Raw genomic sequence first — 17,256 nt, 5'->3', positions numbered from 1 at the left:
AAAGACTCATGTTTTGTATATACATAAACAAAATGACACCCTAGTGTTTAAATACTTTCCCAGCATAACCACTACTTTCTGCGCACACAACTTCAACTATTCTTTGAGAGATTAGTTTCAGTTTTATTGACTTTTCAAATCAGTCATAGCATCTCATTTTAACCTTGCATAAAACCATGTAACTTGAGAAGATATTCCCTCCCTCATGTCTTCATTTTTAGTAATTTGAGGGCTAAACCTGAGAATGAAGTCCAAGAAAGCATGAACTGCTGCTGAAGACAAAGTATTTATTTTTTCATCTCATTGCAGCATATTGCTGCTATCTCTCTTGACGCCACAGTAGCATTTGTGTAGTCAACTAGATGAGAACATGGCCTGTCTGAAAGCTAATGGTCAGTCTCTTCACCTGATTCACTGAGAAGATGAGAAAATTGCAGAGGTACCATGGAAAAGGGAAGGAACACAGTTGGGACAGATAGCAAAAGGCAAGAGCATCCCCTTCAGTGAAAATCCACAGTTCAATAGACAAACTTATTTCAAAAACTGAATAGTTTTCACAACCTGAATAGTTACAGCTAGAACTATTAAGTTAGTCTTTGGGATAAAGAGCTCAAAAAAAAAAAATCATGCATTATTGGGTTACCTATACTGAAGCCATTTATGAGCACAGTTTGCTCAGAAAACACAAAGGACAAAATGCTTAAGATATCATGCAACTATATTCATCACTACCTTGAGCTTCCCATTTTGGACCTCAGCAATGATTACCCTAATCATCATAAATTTGAAATTTCATTATTTAAATCTGACAGGATAGCAACAGTATCCCTTTCTGATTCTCTGAAGCAATAGCAAGTTCTTTCAGAGGTGCCTACTACCCTATTGTTAGCCAGAACAAAGCACAGACAGAACATAATAATTCAAAATCATCTGAAACCTACTGGAAAAGTCAGGCAGAAGCACTTTATCTCAAAATATGGGCTGTGACGATTTGTATTTCATAATGGACTTGATCATTATTGTGACAGAACTCTCACTTTTTTAGTCAAGGAGTTCCTGTCTGAAGTAGTAATTTTTGGATCTACAGAAAGACAGCTGAGGAGGGTAGAGGGGAAAGGAATAACAGCATATGCTGTCCAGATGCATTGCAACAGGTTAAAAGTTAATAGGAATTTTGATCTGCCACAGTTTTCATGTCAAAGATGGCTGTCTCCTTCCCCTTACATCCTATCTCCAATGTAAGAATCTGCTGTAATCAACTTTACACCTATTATCTGCTTCACGGCTATGATTGTTGATGACAAACAGTTTTGAAATATTTTGATTTTAATGAAGACTACTAGCAGGCTGAGGAGCATAGGGCTATCATATTCCCAAAAGATGAGAACCATATTAATATACTGTTTCCTTTACATAGTCTCTCTACAATTACTAATATTCTTTTAATTTTTCTGAAAGAACTGAGATCGCCTGAAGAACTTCTACAACAAATCTCCTTAAAACTGTTCACAAATCCAAAGAGATAAAATACAAAATACAAGCAGCATGTATATATATAGGATAATGAAAGTACCTGGTTTATTATAAATTATGTTTTAGCATAGAATTTCAATCCTTTCTGTTGACCCAAAAGCTTCATTTTATGAATTTCAAATTCAGCTATCAGTGTTATTTTACAACAGAAACACTACATCCTCTTGGAGATTCACATCAAGTCATACAATTAAATGGTGATGCTAGCAGATAGGGGTAGGAGAGGACAAAGAAGAATAAGTGAACGTCAGCTTCTGACACCTTTACACGATTCTGTGGCTCCTATCCCTTTAGCTGAAAGCAAAATTACTGATTAGAAGAAAGAAAAATTGCCTGCTACTGTTGAAGGTAAGTAATTCTCCTCTTTATTATAATGTAACTATAAGCAGATATCTCAGGCAGATCAGTCAATAACTGAGTTACTGTAATAAGTTTATGGATTCTTTAAATAAGAAAAACTCTTAAAAGCTAGTATTTTATTTAGAAACATCATCATTCTGTAAGGAATAACTAATACAATTTCAGAATCTCTTGAAGGCAGTGGAAATCATCAAGATTGATGCTATACATGCTTAATTTAATATCGAGAATATTTTATAAATCTTTGTCCAACAAATCTGATACCTGGCTTTTCAAGTCAATCCTAAAAACTCCTACCACATCCTTTTCCAGAGCAGGAAATTCTTATATTATAAATAAGGTACACTTAAAAGGTTTATCTAACTTTATTCTTCCAGCAAGAAGCTTCAACATAAAAATAAGCAAACAGGTCTTGTGAAAAAGAACACAAAAAATCCCCCAAAACACAAGAACAAAGAAACAAACAAACAAAACCCCACAAACTTTTCCAAGTTCTCAATGACAAATAGAAAAGCTGGTCAATAGTAGGAGAACTAACTCCATATTTATTCTAATACTTTGAAGCCCTTAGATCCTGTTGCACAGCCAAGCAGCATTTGTTCCTCCTTAACTAGGTTCTTATACAGATTTATATAAAGCTCTGATTCAGCTATTTAAGTAACCTTAGACAGAATGTAAGCATATAAAGCACCTTAAACTCTAGTGAGAGCCAACGAAAAGTCTTTTTACCAGCATAAATAAACATAATCGTAAGAAGCTGGGGGAAAATGCAAACAACAGAAAATAATGATGGAAGAGAAAAAGGAAAAGCTTCACTGCAACATTCATCAATGACAGATTAGAACATCTGTATTGAGTTTGCACTGCAAGGTTTTGGTAGCAGGGGGGCTATAGGGGTGGCTTCTGTGAGAAGCTGCCAGAAGCTTCCCCCATGTCCTGCAGAGCCAATGCCAGCTGGCTCCAAGATGGATCTGCCACTGGCCAATCAGCGATGGTAGGTAACACCTCTGTGATAACATATTTAAGAAGGTGAAAAAATTATTGCACTGAATTAATTGTGTCCAGAGAAGAGAGGAGTGAGAATATGTGAGAAAAACAATTCTGCAGACACCAATGTCAGTGAAGAAGGAGGGGGAGGAGGTGTTCCAGGTGCTGGAGCTGAGATTCCCCTGCAGCCCATGGTGCAGCCCATGGTGAAGCAGGCTGTCCCACTGGACCTCCATGGAGGTCCATGCTGGAGCAGAGATCCACCTGCAGCCCATGGAGGACCCCATACCAGAGCAGTTGGATGCCTGAAGGAGGCTGTGACCCCACGGGAAGCCTGTGCTAGAGCAGGCTCCTGGCAGGACTTGTGGTCCTGTGGGGGACCCCTGCTGGAGCAGCCTGTTCCTGAAGGAATGCATCCCATGGAAAGGGACCCATGCTGGAACAGCTCATGAAGAACTGTGTGGGAAGGACTCATGTTGGAGAAGTTTGTGGAGGACTGTCTCCCATAGGAGGGACTTCACACTGAAACAGGGGAAGGAGTCCTCTCCTTGGAGAGGAAGCAGTGGCTGAAACAACATGTGACGAACAGACCATAACTCCCATTCCCCATCTCCCTGCACTGCTGGGGGGGAAGGAGGTAGAGAATCAGGAATAAAGTTAAGCCCAGGAAGGAGGGAGGGGTGGGGGCATTTAGGCTTTTTAGGCTTTTTAGGATTTGTTTTACTTCTCATTATCCTAGTCTGATTTTATTGGTAATAAATTCAATTAATATCACCAAGTCGAGTCTGTTTTGCCTGTGATGGTAATTGGTGAGTAATCTCTCCCTGTCCTTATCTCAACTCATGAGCCTTTTGTTATATTTTCTCTCCCCTGCCCAGTTGAGGAGGGAAGTGATAGAGCAGCTTTGGTGGGCGCCTGGCATCCAGTCAGGGTCAACCCATCACAGAAGCATGTCTCCTCTTGGCACTGTGATTGCCTGTGCTACACAGGATGTTCAAAGGAAACAGCCCCTCTACATATCATGCAACCAGTGGAGTTAGTGGGTAGCATTGATCACACAATGAGGAGATTATGGACTGGTTAGGAGCCAGAGATTTTGGAGCATTGCCTGAGGAGGTGGCTCGTGCTCAAGAGGCACCATCATATAACTAGTTATCAGAAGATGAAAGGCATTATGCTCTGTTTACTGATGGATCCTGTTGTGTGGTAGTAAACAATTGGAGGTGGAAAGCTGCTGTGTGGAGTCCCACTCAACAAGTCATGGAGACCACTGAAGAAGGTGAGTCAAGTCAGTTTGCAGAAGTGAAAGCCATCCAACTGACCCTAAAGATTGCCGAACGAGAAAAGTGGCCTGTACTGTATCTCTATACTGACTCCTGGATGGTGGCTAATGCTCTATGGGGGTGGCTACAGCAGTGAAAGAAGGCCAATTGGCAATGCAGGGGTAAACCCATTTGGGCTGCTGCATTGTTAGAACACAGTGCTAATAAACACCAAGGTTGTGGGTTTTATCCCTGCATGGGCCATTCAGTTAAGAGTTGGACTCGATGATCCTTGTGGGTCCCTTCCAACTCAGAATATTCTGTGAAATTTCTGTGAAAATTGTGGCAGGACATTGCTGCACAGGTGGAAAATATGGCTCTAAAGGTACGTAGATGCTCACATGCCCAAAAGTCGTGCACTGAAGAACATCGAAACAATGAACAAGCTGCCAAAATTGAAATAGTTCAGGTAGACTTGGACTGGGAGCAGAAGGGTGAACTATTTACAGCCCAATGGGCCCATGAAACATCAGGACATCTAGGGAGAGATGCGACATACAGATGGGCTCGTGATCAAGGGGTGGACCTCACCATGGAGGCCATCACACAGGTCATTCATGAATGTGAAACGTGCTGCAATCAAGCGAGCCATGCGAGTAAAATCTCCCTAGAATAGAGGGTGGTGGCTGGGTTTCCAATATGGCAAGGCCTGGTAAATTGACTATATTGGACCACTGCCATGAACATGCCAAGGCAAGAGCTACATACTCACCATGGTGGAGGTGATGCCTGCTCAGCTGGTGTTAAGAAAAAATTCAGGAGCCGTAAGCTGGGGTGAGATAAGGAAAGGATTTAATTATGCCAAGGCAAAAGATGTTACACAGCGCGCCCCGGGCTGTGCCCAAGATGTTACATTTATAGCAATATCTGGCCAATCCCAAGTGTGTCCATCCTTTAACTTTTGGCCTGGTCCACCCCCTGGCCCGCCTCTCGGAATTGGGTCTGGGGTGCTTTTTGGGACCCCCTCTTCATCATCTTCATCATCTTCAGCGTACAGAGAGCAGGGTGACCCAGTTCTTTGACTCTGTCCTGCGGTTTAGGCCAAGATACAAGCATTCTCCAAACAAGACAGGTTTGCCTTGACTAAAAGACTAAACATTTTCTACTAGATATGGGGGTAGGGTGATAGGGGGGGTATGGAATGGGGTGAGATGATTAAGGAATGTATAAACTAAAGGGTACTATGGGGAGGAGGGAGAAAGGGTTTCTAAAATCTACTTCTATTACCTATAAAACCTATAAGGTAGAAAAATAAGAAAATCATTATGGGCTTAAGGCATCAGAGGCAATGACTGGCTGGCTGGAAACATATCCTGTAAACCAGGCCACTGCTCAAAACACCATCTTGGGCCTTGAAAGGTACATTTTGTGGCAGTGTGGTACCCCAGAGAGAATTGAATCAGACAATGGGACTAATTTCTGAAATAACCTCATAAACTCCTGGACAAAGAAACATGTAACTGAGTAGGTGTATCACATTCCCCATCATGCACAAGTCTCTGGAAAGGTTGAGAGATATAATGGACTGCTAAAGACTTTGTTGAGAGCACTGGACAATGGGGCATGGAAGCATTGGGATACAAATTTATCAAAAGCCACTTGGCTGTTTAATACCAGAGGATTTGCCAACGGCCCTGGTCCTGTCCAAACAAAATCCCTACATAGTGTGGAAGGAGATAAGGTTCCCATACTACACATAGGGAAGTAGTTTGAGAAGGTGCTGTGAATTTCTCCTCCCATGGGAAAAGGCAAACCCATTTGTGGGATTGTCTTTGCTCAGGGACCAGGGTGTACTTGGTGGGTAATGTGGAAGGATGAGACCACCTGGTGTGTGCCTCAAGGAGATTTAACCTTGGGGGGAAAATAATCTGTGGTGTGAGTTGTATGTTACAGGAAGTAAAGTAGCAGGAATGACATGAACTGATGATAAAGGGTGAATTTCATGAGGAGCAAAGTAAGTGCAACGATGACCTGGGCTGGGCCAGTGTTGGCGCCCAACGATTGAGTGTGCTGCTTCTCCTGTCCTGAGCACCCATCTGGATGGAATGGAGCTCAAGTCATGGCCTGTTTTTGAACATTGTTAGGGGAAGCCCATGGAATGGGGAAATAATATCTATCTGTGAAAGGATGGGGGATAGTAATTAATGGAAATGGTGGTCCTTCATCCTTGAGATGTGTCCTGCCCAACGCAGCTGTGTTCTCAGCAACATGGCCTCAATACTTGTGATTGCTGCTTGTTCTAGAACAGATGCATTAGTTACATAATTTGACCAGTGAATGTTTAGGATTGTACGGAGGCAGCGTTGATGGAAGTGTTCTAGGAGTCGCAGGTGGTGGCGGTAGATGACCCATGATTCAGATCCATATAAGAGAGTAGACAGCACTATGCCTCTGTAAACACTGATCTTTTTACTTTTCTTCAAGTGTTTATTTCGCCAAACTCTTTTATGAAGCTTTCCTAAGGCACTATATGCCTTTGCTGGGACCCCTGGTGGCCTAGTGGTTAGCATGCGGGACTCTCACTGCTGCGACCCAGGTTCGATTCCCAGTCCCCCCGGGCAGATGGAGCCCGTTAGCCCTGTGAGGCCATCCATCTATGAGAAGGTCACTCTAAACAAACCTACGTCCTGAGGACCTCACTGCCATTGTCCAAGCTTGCTTGGCCCCGGCAGATGAACCTTAGGATTAAAGGGTGGGCTCAGTTCAGCGCAGGCTGTGTCTCACCTAAAAAATCCATTGTGCAGGCTGGAAAGGTAAAAGACCTTTCCCCAAATCTTCGTTCGCGAAGACTGGCCATTATTATTATTTATATGCCTTTGCTAACCTGTTGTCTATCTCTCCGTCAATCTTACCATCCGAGGAGATGAGGCTACCTAGGTAAAATACAATGGAATAGTTAGAAGATATATAGTATTATTAAATTATGTTGGATTCGAGTATGACACAAATGGTATGGAATAAGGGGTAGAGATTGTATTGGGTCTTGCTGAGATGGAGTTAATTTTCCCCATAGCAGCCCTTACAATGCTGTGCTCTGTATTGGTAGCTGGAAAGGCATTGATAAGGAGGCACTTGCTCCTAATAGCAGAGGTTCTGGTCTGTATTGGCGGGGCATGGGACATTTCCTCTTTAAATTGCAGCAAGTCTTTGGGCAGTCTTTCCACAGCTGAGATGCAGGCCCGTAGGGGGGAAGAGAGACTTTCTTAATATTGCCAGTTAGGCAACCAATTTATCCACCGTTTGTTTGCCTTCTTTCCATGACATCACTGCCAACGAGTTGGCATACAACGATGGCGGGATCTGTAGAAACTTCTGCCACATGGGTTGTGTACACTGGAGTTCATCTGGATCTATAGGGGACTGCTCGTTATTTGAATCCTTATATAGTACCACCAGCATAGCTAATTTTTTCTGGTTACCTTGCTCCATGGTGTTCCACTTGCCTCGGTGCATGGATAGATTGTCCTTGAAAAGATACCTTTCCCTCATGCTTGACAGGAGTCGCCTCCAGAGGTTGAGGATTTCTGTCTTTTTCCCAATCCCCTTGTCAATGCCTGCATCCCTGGACAGGGATTCCAGTTGCTTGGCTTCACTACCCTCTAATTTCCAACTGTGGGCTGTGCTGTTCCAGCATTGGAGCAGCCAGGTCACAATGTGCTCACCCCAGATGGCAGATGAAATCTTTTTGCATATCTCGCAGCTCACCTGGGGATAGGGATCGGGTGATTATCTCTGGCCCTGCCTCTTCCTCCTGTTCTGAGGGCCCTGCTTCCTCTTCATCCCTCACTAAGAGAACTGATTCGGTCTTGGATTTCTTCTTCTGTATAGGGACGACTGCTACTGGCACGAGTTGTTCCTCTGGTTCAGCTGCAGTTTGAGGGGCCACAGTGCCTGTTGGTCTGTTTTCCTCCTCCCCCTGAGGGTGCTGTCTAGTATGGAGCAGTGCCTGGTAAATAGTAGCCAGAGCCCAGGATGTTGCATAACTTTGCACCTTTCTGGAATCACCACAGCCTTTTCTTTTCAAATATTCTGTCATTTTATCAGGGTCCTGTAGTTGTTGAACTTCCAAACCATTGGAGGAGAGAAGTCCTCCAAAACCTGGCCCATTTTTTACCACATTCCATGCCACTCATGACTATCCACCCTTGGGGCAGATCTCTGAATGACCTTCCTAGAAATCTCTGTCCTGACTCTAAACATGGTGTGGACCACACTGAGACCTGGCAGACTTAGCAACAAGAACATGCTTTCCTTAACATCCAAAGGGAATTAACAATTCTCAAAAGCTGTTGTAACAGGCCTGAAGGAGAAAAAGGGGGTGAAAAGCTGGGGAAAATCATCCTCCCTTGTTCCCCCCACAGACTGGGTACGATTATTAATAAATTCCCAGAGGTAGGAAGTAAGGGCAGAAGAGCAGCACTGAATACATATCCCAAATGACCCTCATCGTCCTTGATGTTATCACGTCATAAACTGATATCCCACAGTACAGCAACGGAACAATCTTGATCCCTCTCCCTGCTCTGAAAAAGAACATCATGAAGAGCACATAGTGCATATATGGGAATATATACAGAGTTAGGTACCACAACCACGTGAACAGATCAAGCAACACTGTGACCAGTGGCTCTGGACCTAATACAACAAATGCTTAGATCAAATTTGTTTCCAACACGGTCTGGGCAGATCTGTTGCTATCTCAACCCTTAGTGCCCCATGTTGGGCACCAAATAAGGCTGTCGTGGTTTAGGAATGGTATTCCCCCAACTTAAGTGTTCCCACTGAAACACCCCAGACCATGCACCACTCACTAACAGTAACAACAATACTAATAGCAGAGTGTACAAGATAGGTGAACAATTCACATACTCACGGCAGAACCCGGTACCACCTGACCACACACTCCACACACCCCAGCCAAACCAGAAGGGTACCCACCCCCCTCCATACCCCCTGTGCATGGTAGGAGATTGTATGGAATAAACCCAGGGTCTTGGCTATGCCCATCCTGGCTGATGCAAAAATTAACCCTGCCTTGGCCAGAACCAGGACAGTAGCTTACAAGTGCTTAAAAGAATATCAGCAACAGAAAGATATGCAAAAAGCTTGATAGCCTAATTTCCCATTGTAATGAATAAATCCTGTAACATCCACAAATAGTAAAAGACCTATGAGTGTTTAACAGCTCTCTAATTACAAAGATCTAGCTTACAAGACATACTATTTTATTATCTTAATGATCCATCACAAATCGGAAAAAAAGATTTTTTTTTTCATGTCTGATATGTGTATGTGAAATCATTGTGCAATAACATTTTATGAATGTTTCTGAAAGGAAAGAAAATCAATTACTGAAATTGATCCGAGACCTGTTTGCAAACTGGAAAAAAACCCCAGTTAATAGTGGTACGTGATTAATTGACTATTATTTTTTTTCTTTCTTTACTAAAAGTTATGAGAAAACAAATTGAGAATGCTGTCTATGCAGAGGAAACTGAGCCACACATTTACTCCAGACTAGCTTTCCCTTCCCATCCTTTCAGTGGATGAAAAATTGAACATGAGATGGCAATGTGTGCTCACAGCCCAGAAAGCCAATCTTGGGCTGCATCAAAAGCAGCATTGCCAGCAGGTCAAGGGAGGTGATTCTCTCCCTCTACTCCACTCTCGTGAGACCCCGCCTGAAGTACTGCATCCACCTCTGGGGTCCTCAGCACAGGAAAGACATGGACCTGTTGGAGGAGGTCTAGAAGAGGGCCACGAAGATGATCAGAGGGCTGGAGTATCTCTCCTGTCAAGACAGGCTGAGAGAGTTGTGGTTGTTCAGCCTGGAGAAGAGAAAGTTCCAAGAGGACTTCATTGAGACCTTTCAGTACTTTAAGGGGGCTTATAAGAAAGATGTGGACAAACTTTTCAGCAGGGTCTGTAGCAATATGACAAGGGGTAGTAGTTTCAAACTAAAAGAGGGCAGATATAAGGAAGACTATAAGGAAGAAATAAGAAACTAGATATAAGGAAGACATTTTTTATGATGAGGGTGGTGAAACACTGGCACAGGTTGCCCAGAGAGATGATAGATGCTCCATCCCTGGAAACATTCAAGGTCAGGCTGGACAGGGCTCTGAGCAACCTGATCTCATAGAAGATGTCCCTGCTCATTGCAGGGGGGTTGGACGAGATGATTTTTGGATGTCCCTTCCAACTAAAACCATTCTATGATTTCCCCAGTAATGCAAAACAGAAATGAATATGTGCTGTAGTAATTATTTGCTCTGTGAGTAGGAAAGTCATTCTTGAATATACTGTCTGTAACACTTAGCCTGGTCAATTTAGCATTGCAAAGGCAGCCTGTTACTGTGAAGCTTAAGTAACTGAGATAAATGCTGCAGTACTTCAACTACTTTAGGATCAAAGAACACCTGAAATAACACCACTTTTTCTTTAACATAAAATGATGTTAGCTTTTAGTTCCACTTCTAGCAATTAACAGCAATACTTTCTCAGTTATACTTCATGCAAAATGTTTAATAAAAACAGATTGCTACAGGAAATTAAAAGGTTACAGCTTTAAGAGCACTTAAAAATATTGAGAAGTATCACTAGGAAGGCTTTAACATTGTTTTTGCCTTTGTCCTACACTGGACAGCTTGACATGAAAGAAGAGACTATACAATACTCAAAGTTATTCATGAATAAATAATATAGATTACAGATTAGCCATGCTAGATAACCACACTAGCTGCATGCAGAACCATGAAATATAAACACCATTTTAACACAAAGTCTACTTGTATTCAAAGTGCTGCTTCGAAATCAGCATGTTGTTCTCCAAAGAGCCCAAAAGCAGGATTTACTCAGCAGTGTGATAAAGAGGCACTTCACTGCATCTTATAGCACACACTTTATCTTCTGCTAGCCTGTAATTTAGGTATGGACACAAAATAAAAAAGGACCAAAAAGGTCTATACTATATTATAAAAGAAGGACTTTTTTATCACAGACATTCCATACTTTGTTGTTATTAGGCCCTGAACATTTTGCCCAGGGAAGTGGTCAAATCACCATCCCTGGAGGCATTTAAAAGACATGTAGACATTGCACTTAGGGACATGGTTTTAGTGGTAGACTTGGCAGTGTTAGTTTAACAGTTGGACTCAATGATCTTAGAGGTCTTTTCCAACCTAAATGATTCTATGATTTGAGAAAAAGCATGCCTTTGTCAAGGTTTCAACACATTCATACATCATTCTTCAACTGAAATGCAAATTCCCAGTAGATGCCTCTTCATGTTTCACTCATTTGTCTCAGAAATTTTCCAAAAAACTTGGGAGCTTTTGAGTTGACATTCAGGTTGTTGCTGAAACTTTTTTTGGGGGGAGGGAAGAGGGGAAAAAATAAAAGATACAAAGATGGCTTTTGAAAATTTGTTTGTTACACAGGCAAAAAAATCACAGACTTATGAATCCTAATATGAATTTCACAAAGGCAAATCTTAAAATCAGGGAAAATGCCAGTCATATTTTCAATGTTTTCAATATTCCTATTTCACCTTTCAGAAAAATCTCTTTAGGATAAAAATATAAAATTCAGTAACAAATCCAGCTACTCAGATTTGTAAGAATAAAAACCCTACATTTTAGCACTAATCTAATCAACACAAAACAGCACATCTGAAGCAGTGTGGTGGGTTGACCTTGGCTGGATGTCAGGTGTCCACCCAGCTGCTCTATCACTCCCCTTCCCAGCCAGACAGGGAAGAGAGAATAAGATGGAAAACAACTCGTGGGTTGAGATAAGGCAGTTTATTAAGGCAAAAGCAAAGCAAAAGCCTGTGCGCACAAAAGCGAAGTGAAAAAAATAAAAAGGTTTATTCTCTACTTCCCATCAGCAGTGATGTCCGGCCACTTTCCCAAGAAGCAGGGCTTCAGCACATGTAATGGTTTCTTAGTGGCCGGCCATTGGAAACAATGAATGCCCCCCTTCCTGCTCCTTTCCTTAGCAGTATGGAATATCCTTTTGGTTAGTTTGGGTCAGCTGGCCTACTTGTGTCCCCTCCCAGAAGGAACGTTACAGTGCTGATGCTGTGCTCAGCAGTAGCCAAAACACTTTTGTGTTATCAACACCCTTCTAGCTACCAATGCAAAGCACAGCACTGTGAGGTCTGCTATGGGGAAATGAACTCCAGCTCAGCCAGATCCAATACAAGCAGGCAAACTAGCTCCCTAATAACGTATTTCAATACAACAAAAAGTATCATAAACTGGAGACTTTCACATGTACTATTTGGAAAAAAGCTATGCTGTAACACTAAATCTTCAGCAATAAATGAAGTTTCTGAAAGCCAAACATGAGTAGCAAAGATCCAAGAGAATTTCTGTACCTACGTGATTTAACATTACTTTACTCTCACAAAGGACATTTTAATGTTCATCAATGAAAATTTAAATAAAACTAGAAATATTTACTGTTGCAGCAGACTGCAGTACATGACAATTATTTCAGTGTACTTTATGTGTTTTCTTTCAGCAAATAAAGAATAAGTTACAGATCAAATAGGTATTTTATCTTACTAAATATAATTATCTGAACTACAGAAGTAGGTGCTGTGACTCTATAGCTGCTTCAATTTGCTTAGTTGTGGCACATTGTATGGAGGACAGGAGCGGCTGTGTGCGTTACTGTATTTTAATAGATTCCCAACTTGTACTGAGCGAAAACTCCAAAAAAAAAAAAAAACAAAAAAACCAAACCAACCATAAAACCCACTACATGTATAAAAAACTTAAATGGAGCAATAGTTGCAGAGAACCTAGCAATCTCTCGATTTTCCATGGGACTGAGTTACAAGATGTCTGGAAAAGTTGTAATGAAAAAAGTGACCTGTACTCATCTCTTAGCTGTCATTTGTAAATAAGCTAACTTAATATTTATCCCTTCCTTCTTTTGTGAGAGGTGACCTCAGAAGCTTCAGTAGTTCTACAGAATAACCTCCCTGCTATGGCTTTGACCTATCTTACTGCAATACTGTTTTAAACATAATACAGCAAAGTATTTTATTTCAGTATGTTTTATTCCTATAGCAACAGGCTATTGCTCTATTCTAAACAGAGGAATATTATTCCCTTTCCCAGTCATATTTCTGAAGGGTTTCCAAATAAATTATAGATGCTCCTTTTGTTCTAGTGCTCCTGCTCCTCCCAGGACACCGGATTTGTCATGTTATGCAAGCATGCACATATTTTAGCACATACCCCTTAAAACCTATCTTGACCTTGGAATACAGAAATAGTTATGTATACACAGAAGAGACAAACGGAAGAACCATTGGTGGAAAAAAAGAGCAACCAGTCCACATACATAAACTACCCTTTATTAGGTCAAATGAAAAAAAAAAGGACCATGTCCAAGAAGCACATGAAAATATAGTTAATTGTGTTCAAGCATTAAGAAAGGGATTGAAGTGTGCTGTGTTTGTTTTAGGGCAACTGGACATTCCCATGACTGCACCCATACTGCAGCAACAATGCAAAACTTTTGGCTGTGGTTGTTACAATCATTCCACTATCCTGAAAGCAGGATTCACATAAATATCTAACCATCTCCTAGAAACACTAAACTAATCAATCCATCACTATTTGAATCTTCCTGAAAATCTCTCTCCTACGAGTAAAGGTTCTGCCACCTACACTTAAAAATTATAAATGGCAGTTCCTTACGTACAAGGCTTTTTTTAAAATAAATTTACGTAGTGTTAAGCCATATTCACCAGTGTTTAATACTAGAAATAAAATTACCAAAAAAACACCTCCATTCTCAATGCAGTTATCAGTGACTTTTCTGAGAATGAAGCTATTTTTAGGGAAACATTTTCTTAGACTAATTCAGACTATTTTATTTATTTGCTTTAAAGTCAACACTTAATTATTTTATCCTGTTGCAATAAAAAGGAAGGACATTATCATGTTATCAGCTTTAAATTTACTGGCTTTCAACTGAGCTCATAGCTCACATACCTGTCTTTGCCTTTGCCTTACACTTCATGTAGTTTCACAATTATACTATTATACTTTACAGACTCTATTGCTTTTCTCTGCTTGTTGTCATGGAAAAATCCCACACAAATATCATGAGAAATCAATTCTATCAGAAGTAAAAACTTTATAAAAAGCATTTCCAGATGCATAAAGTACCTAAGTTTTGCTTACTTATCATTAGAACAATAGAGAACAAAAAAAATCTTTGAAATTTAATCTATAGTTTTATTTTCAGTTTTAAAGGGGGAAAACTCATGGAGACAAAGCAGTTTACATAGTGTAAGAAAAAAAGAGTACAACCAAACACAAAACCAAAATACAAACTCTAATGAATCATGTCTAACAAAGCACAGAAAAAATGCATGCTGAGGTTTGTGCACATAAGGTCCCTACCCTAAAGACATTATCATCCCTTTTGTCTTGAGTCTCAACTGCAAAATCTCAAGGGAGTCACAAATATTTGTGCCACTGTAATCTCTTAGTTTCTTTTTTCATACAAATAAATATTAGATTACCTGCAGCGTTTGCCACTGCTACACTTAGCAAAGTTAGATGATTTACAATTTCGATGCACACCAGTGGAAAGTTGGATTTTTAGGCCCAATGTTAATTATTAACTTTTGATATACTAGGAATACTTGCACCATATATTTCTAGGCAGACAGATTGTTCCTTGCCTTGAAATCTTTACAGCCTAATGCCTGCAAATTCAGAAGATTTAGCAATCATGAGGGAAAAAAAAGGCTGAATGATCACCCAGTCTATCCCACCTTCCTCGAGGCAAGATCTCCTAGGTAATCCTGACAGATATCTGTCTTGCTATGCTTAACTTACTTTCATGCAACTATTCAGGTATGTAGAAAGAGAAATGCACATACACACAAATCTTCAGATTCAACAGATGGAAGAATACAACACTGAATATCTACTGACTTTATTAGGATGCCATGGCAAGGTCCATCTGAAAAAAATGGGATTACAGGAATATGGCCCAAAATACACAATCTGAGAGAGAAATAAAATACATTATTGTGGCAAGTATATATACAGATATACAAACACACATTAAAAACAAATGTTAACCATGAAAGTTACTCTTTAACCTATTCTTTATCAACCAGCAAATCTATTTTAGATGCAACGTAGAGTCAAAGAACACATAATTTAGCAGCTTTCCCCCCATTATTCTGTGCTCATGAAGGCACAGTTTTAAGAGACTTCCACCCAAATCAATGAACTGCTTCATTAGTTTACTTCTCACCAAAAAAAAGCAGGTTGCTTAATTAAAGTCATAACACATATATAAAATAAAGGTATATTATACTTCACCATACATCACATCAAACTAAACCAACAGGGCTGACTTTCTGCAGTGTGTGTGCTTTTTATATTGATTACCTCTTTGAAATAAAACAAAAAATCCAGCACACTGATAGAAGTATACCTTCTTCAAAGACTGTTATTCACAGTATCATGACACCTAATTAAGTTATAAATTCAGTAAAAACACATAATTACATAATAATGCCATTTCCTCATTTTGAAAAACTTCTCATTATTCAAGGTCCATTTTTGTCAAACATATCTCCCCAAAGTTTAAGACATTTTTAACACACATTAGTCTGGAAAGCCTTATTAAAAAGGGCTGCTAAGCATACTAAAGCACCCGAGAACCCCATAAGCACCATATAGTTGTGTCTGACAAAATATATAGGAGTAAACAAGTCTCCCACATTAGAATTACAGGTAAGTACAAGAGTATAAATATCACTGGTCTAACCAGGGCCTACCGACCAAGTCAACTACCGACGCTGCCAGAGGCTCCAGGTCCCCTTCTTCCTCCAAGCCCTACACTGCCTTCCTTGAGATAGAATCATAGAATATTCTGAGTTGGAAGGGACCGACAAGGATCATCGAGTCCAACTCTTAAGTGATTAGTTCATACGGGGATTGAACCCACGACCTTGGTGTTATTAGCACCAAGCTCTACCAAGATCGGTGAACTCTCCTCTGTCCCAGCCCAGAGGTGCATACTACAAATATTAGAGCCCCTGCATTCAAAGGGCAATCTGAAAACTCCACCAGTTTTCCTTTCGCCCAACATCCAATCACCTTCCCCACTTCCTCCAAAATCCCGAGCCTGTTCCAGCACGCGCCCCTACCCCCAGCAACATCACAGTCCACCGTCCTCCGAAACGCCTCTGCCCCAAACCCACAGCAACACTCACCCAGCAGCGTCCTTGCTCCCATCCCACCCGCACCTTAGCTCCACTTAGGCTCCCCTTCCCCATCAACGACCTCCATAATCCCCCGAATAACCGGTATCCCCTCAGCCACCCCCTACTCAGCGCCCCCGGCCGCACCTCACGGTCCTTGAGGCCCAGGAGCAGCACCTCTTCCATAAGGGTGAGCCGCGTTTCCTTGGAGTCGCCCTTCTCGTCGTCTCCGGGCTCGTCCCGGCGGCCTCCATCCTCGGAGCCGCCTCCCGTCTCCCGATCCTTGTCGGCGGCGGCGTTGCGGGAGGCCTCTGTCCGGCGCTGCACCAGCCCGGAGCTACGCTGGGTCAAGGAAGTCATGGCTGGAGGCGGTGGAAGGTCAAAGACCCACCACAGGGAGAGGAGCTTGGCGACAGCTAGGGAGGGGAGAAGAAGGGACGGGAGCCACTCCTGCCTCCGTCTTATCCGCAACGGGACAGTGGCCGGCCGGGGAGAATCATAGGGAGCGGGATTCGGCCGAAGCAGGAGAGGCGGAGGCAGTGGCGGTGGTAGCCGGCGTTCCTCACCTGATGAGGCCGAGCTGGTAGAGGTGGCTTCTCCTCCAATATGGCGGCGCAGGCTGATGTCAGCAGAGGATGTGGTAGCGGCAGGCGGGGGGGTACGACCGGAAAGCGCCGCGGACGGGAGGAGCCCTCCACTGGGCTGGAGCTGTAGACGGGACGCCCCAGGGATGCAGCCCCCTCAGCTTCAGGGAGTGCGGGTGCTGTTATTGACTGTTACTAACCGTTACCTGGGGCTGTGGAG

General features: G+C 42.0%; 1 protein-coding gene across 1 annotated transcript in view; it reads right to left on the bottom strand.

The window, feature by feature from the left end:
* LOC113981718 (Golgi phosphoprotein 3) overlaps positions 1-16,812 on the bottom strand; it is a 70,626-nt gene extending 53,814 nt beyond the window's left edge. The window contains exon 1 of the mRNA XM_027709273.1: positions 16,600-16,812. Coding sequence (XP_027565074.1) covers positions 16,600-16,812 — 213 coding nt within the window. The remainder of the gene's footprint in view (positions 1-16,599) is intronic.
* Positions 16,813-17,256: the final 444 nt, after the last annotated feature.

Source organism: Neopelma chrysocephalum, unplaced genomic scaffold (genome assembly GCF_003984885.1).
Source record: "Neopelma chrysocephalum unplaced genomic scaffold, ASM398488v2 Primary Assembly neopelma1_96721, whole genome shotgun sequence".
NCBI lineage: Eukaryota > Metazoa > Chordata > Aves > Passeriformes > Pipridae > Neopelma > Neopelma chrysocephalum.
The sequence above is the reverse complement of the archived record's forward strand: the minus strand, read 5'-3'. Positions and strand labels throughout refer to the sequence as shown.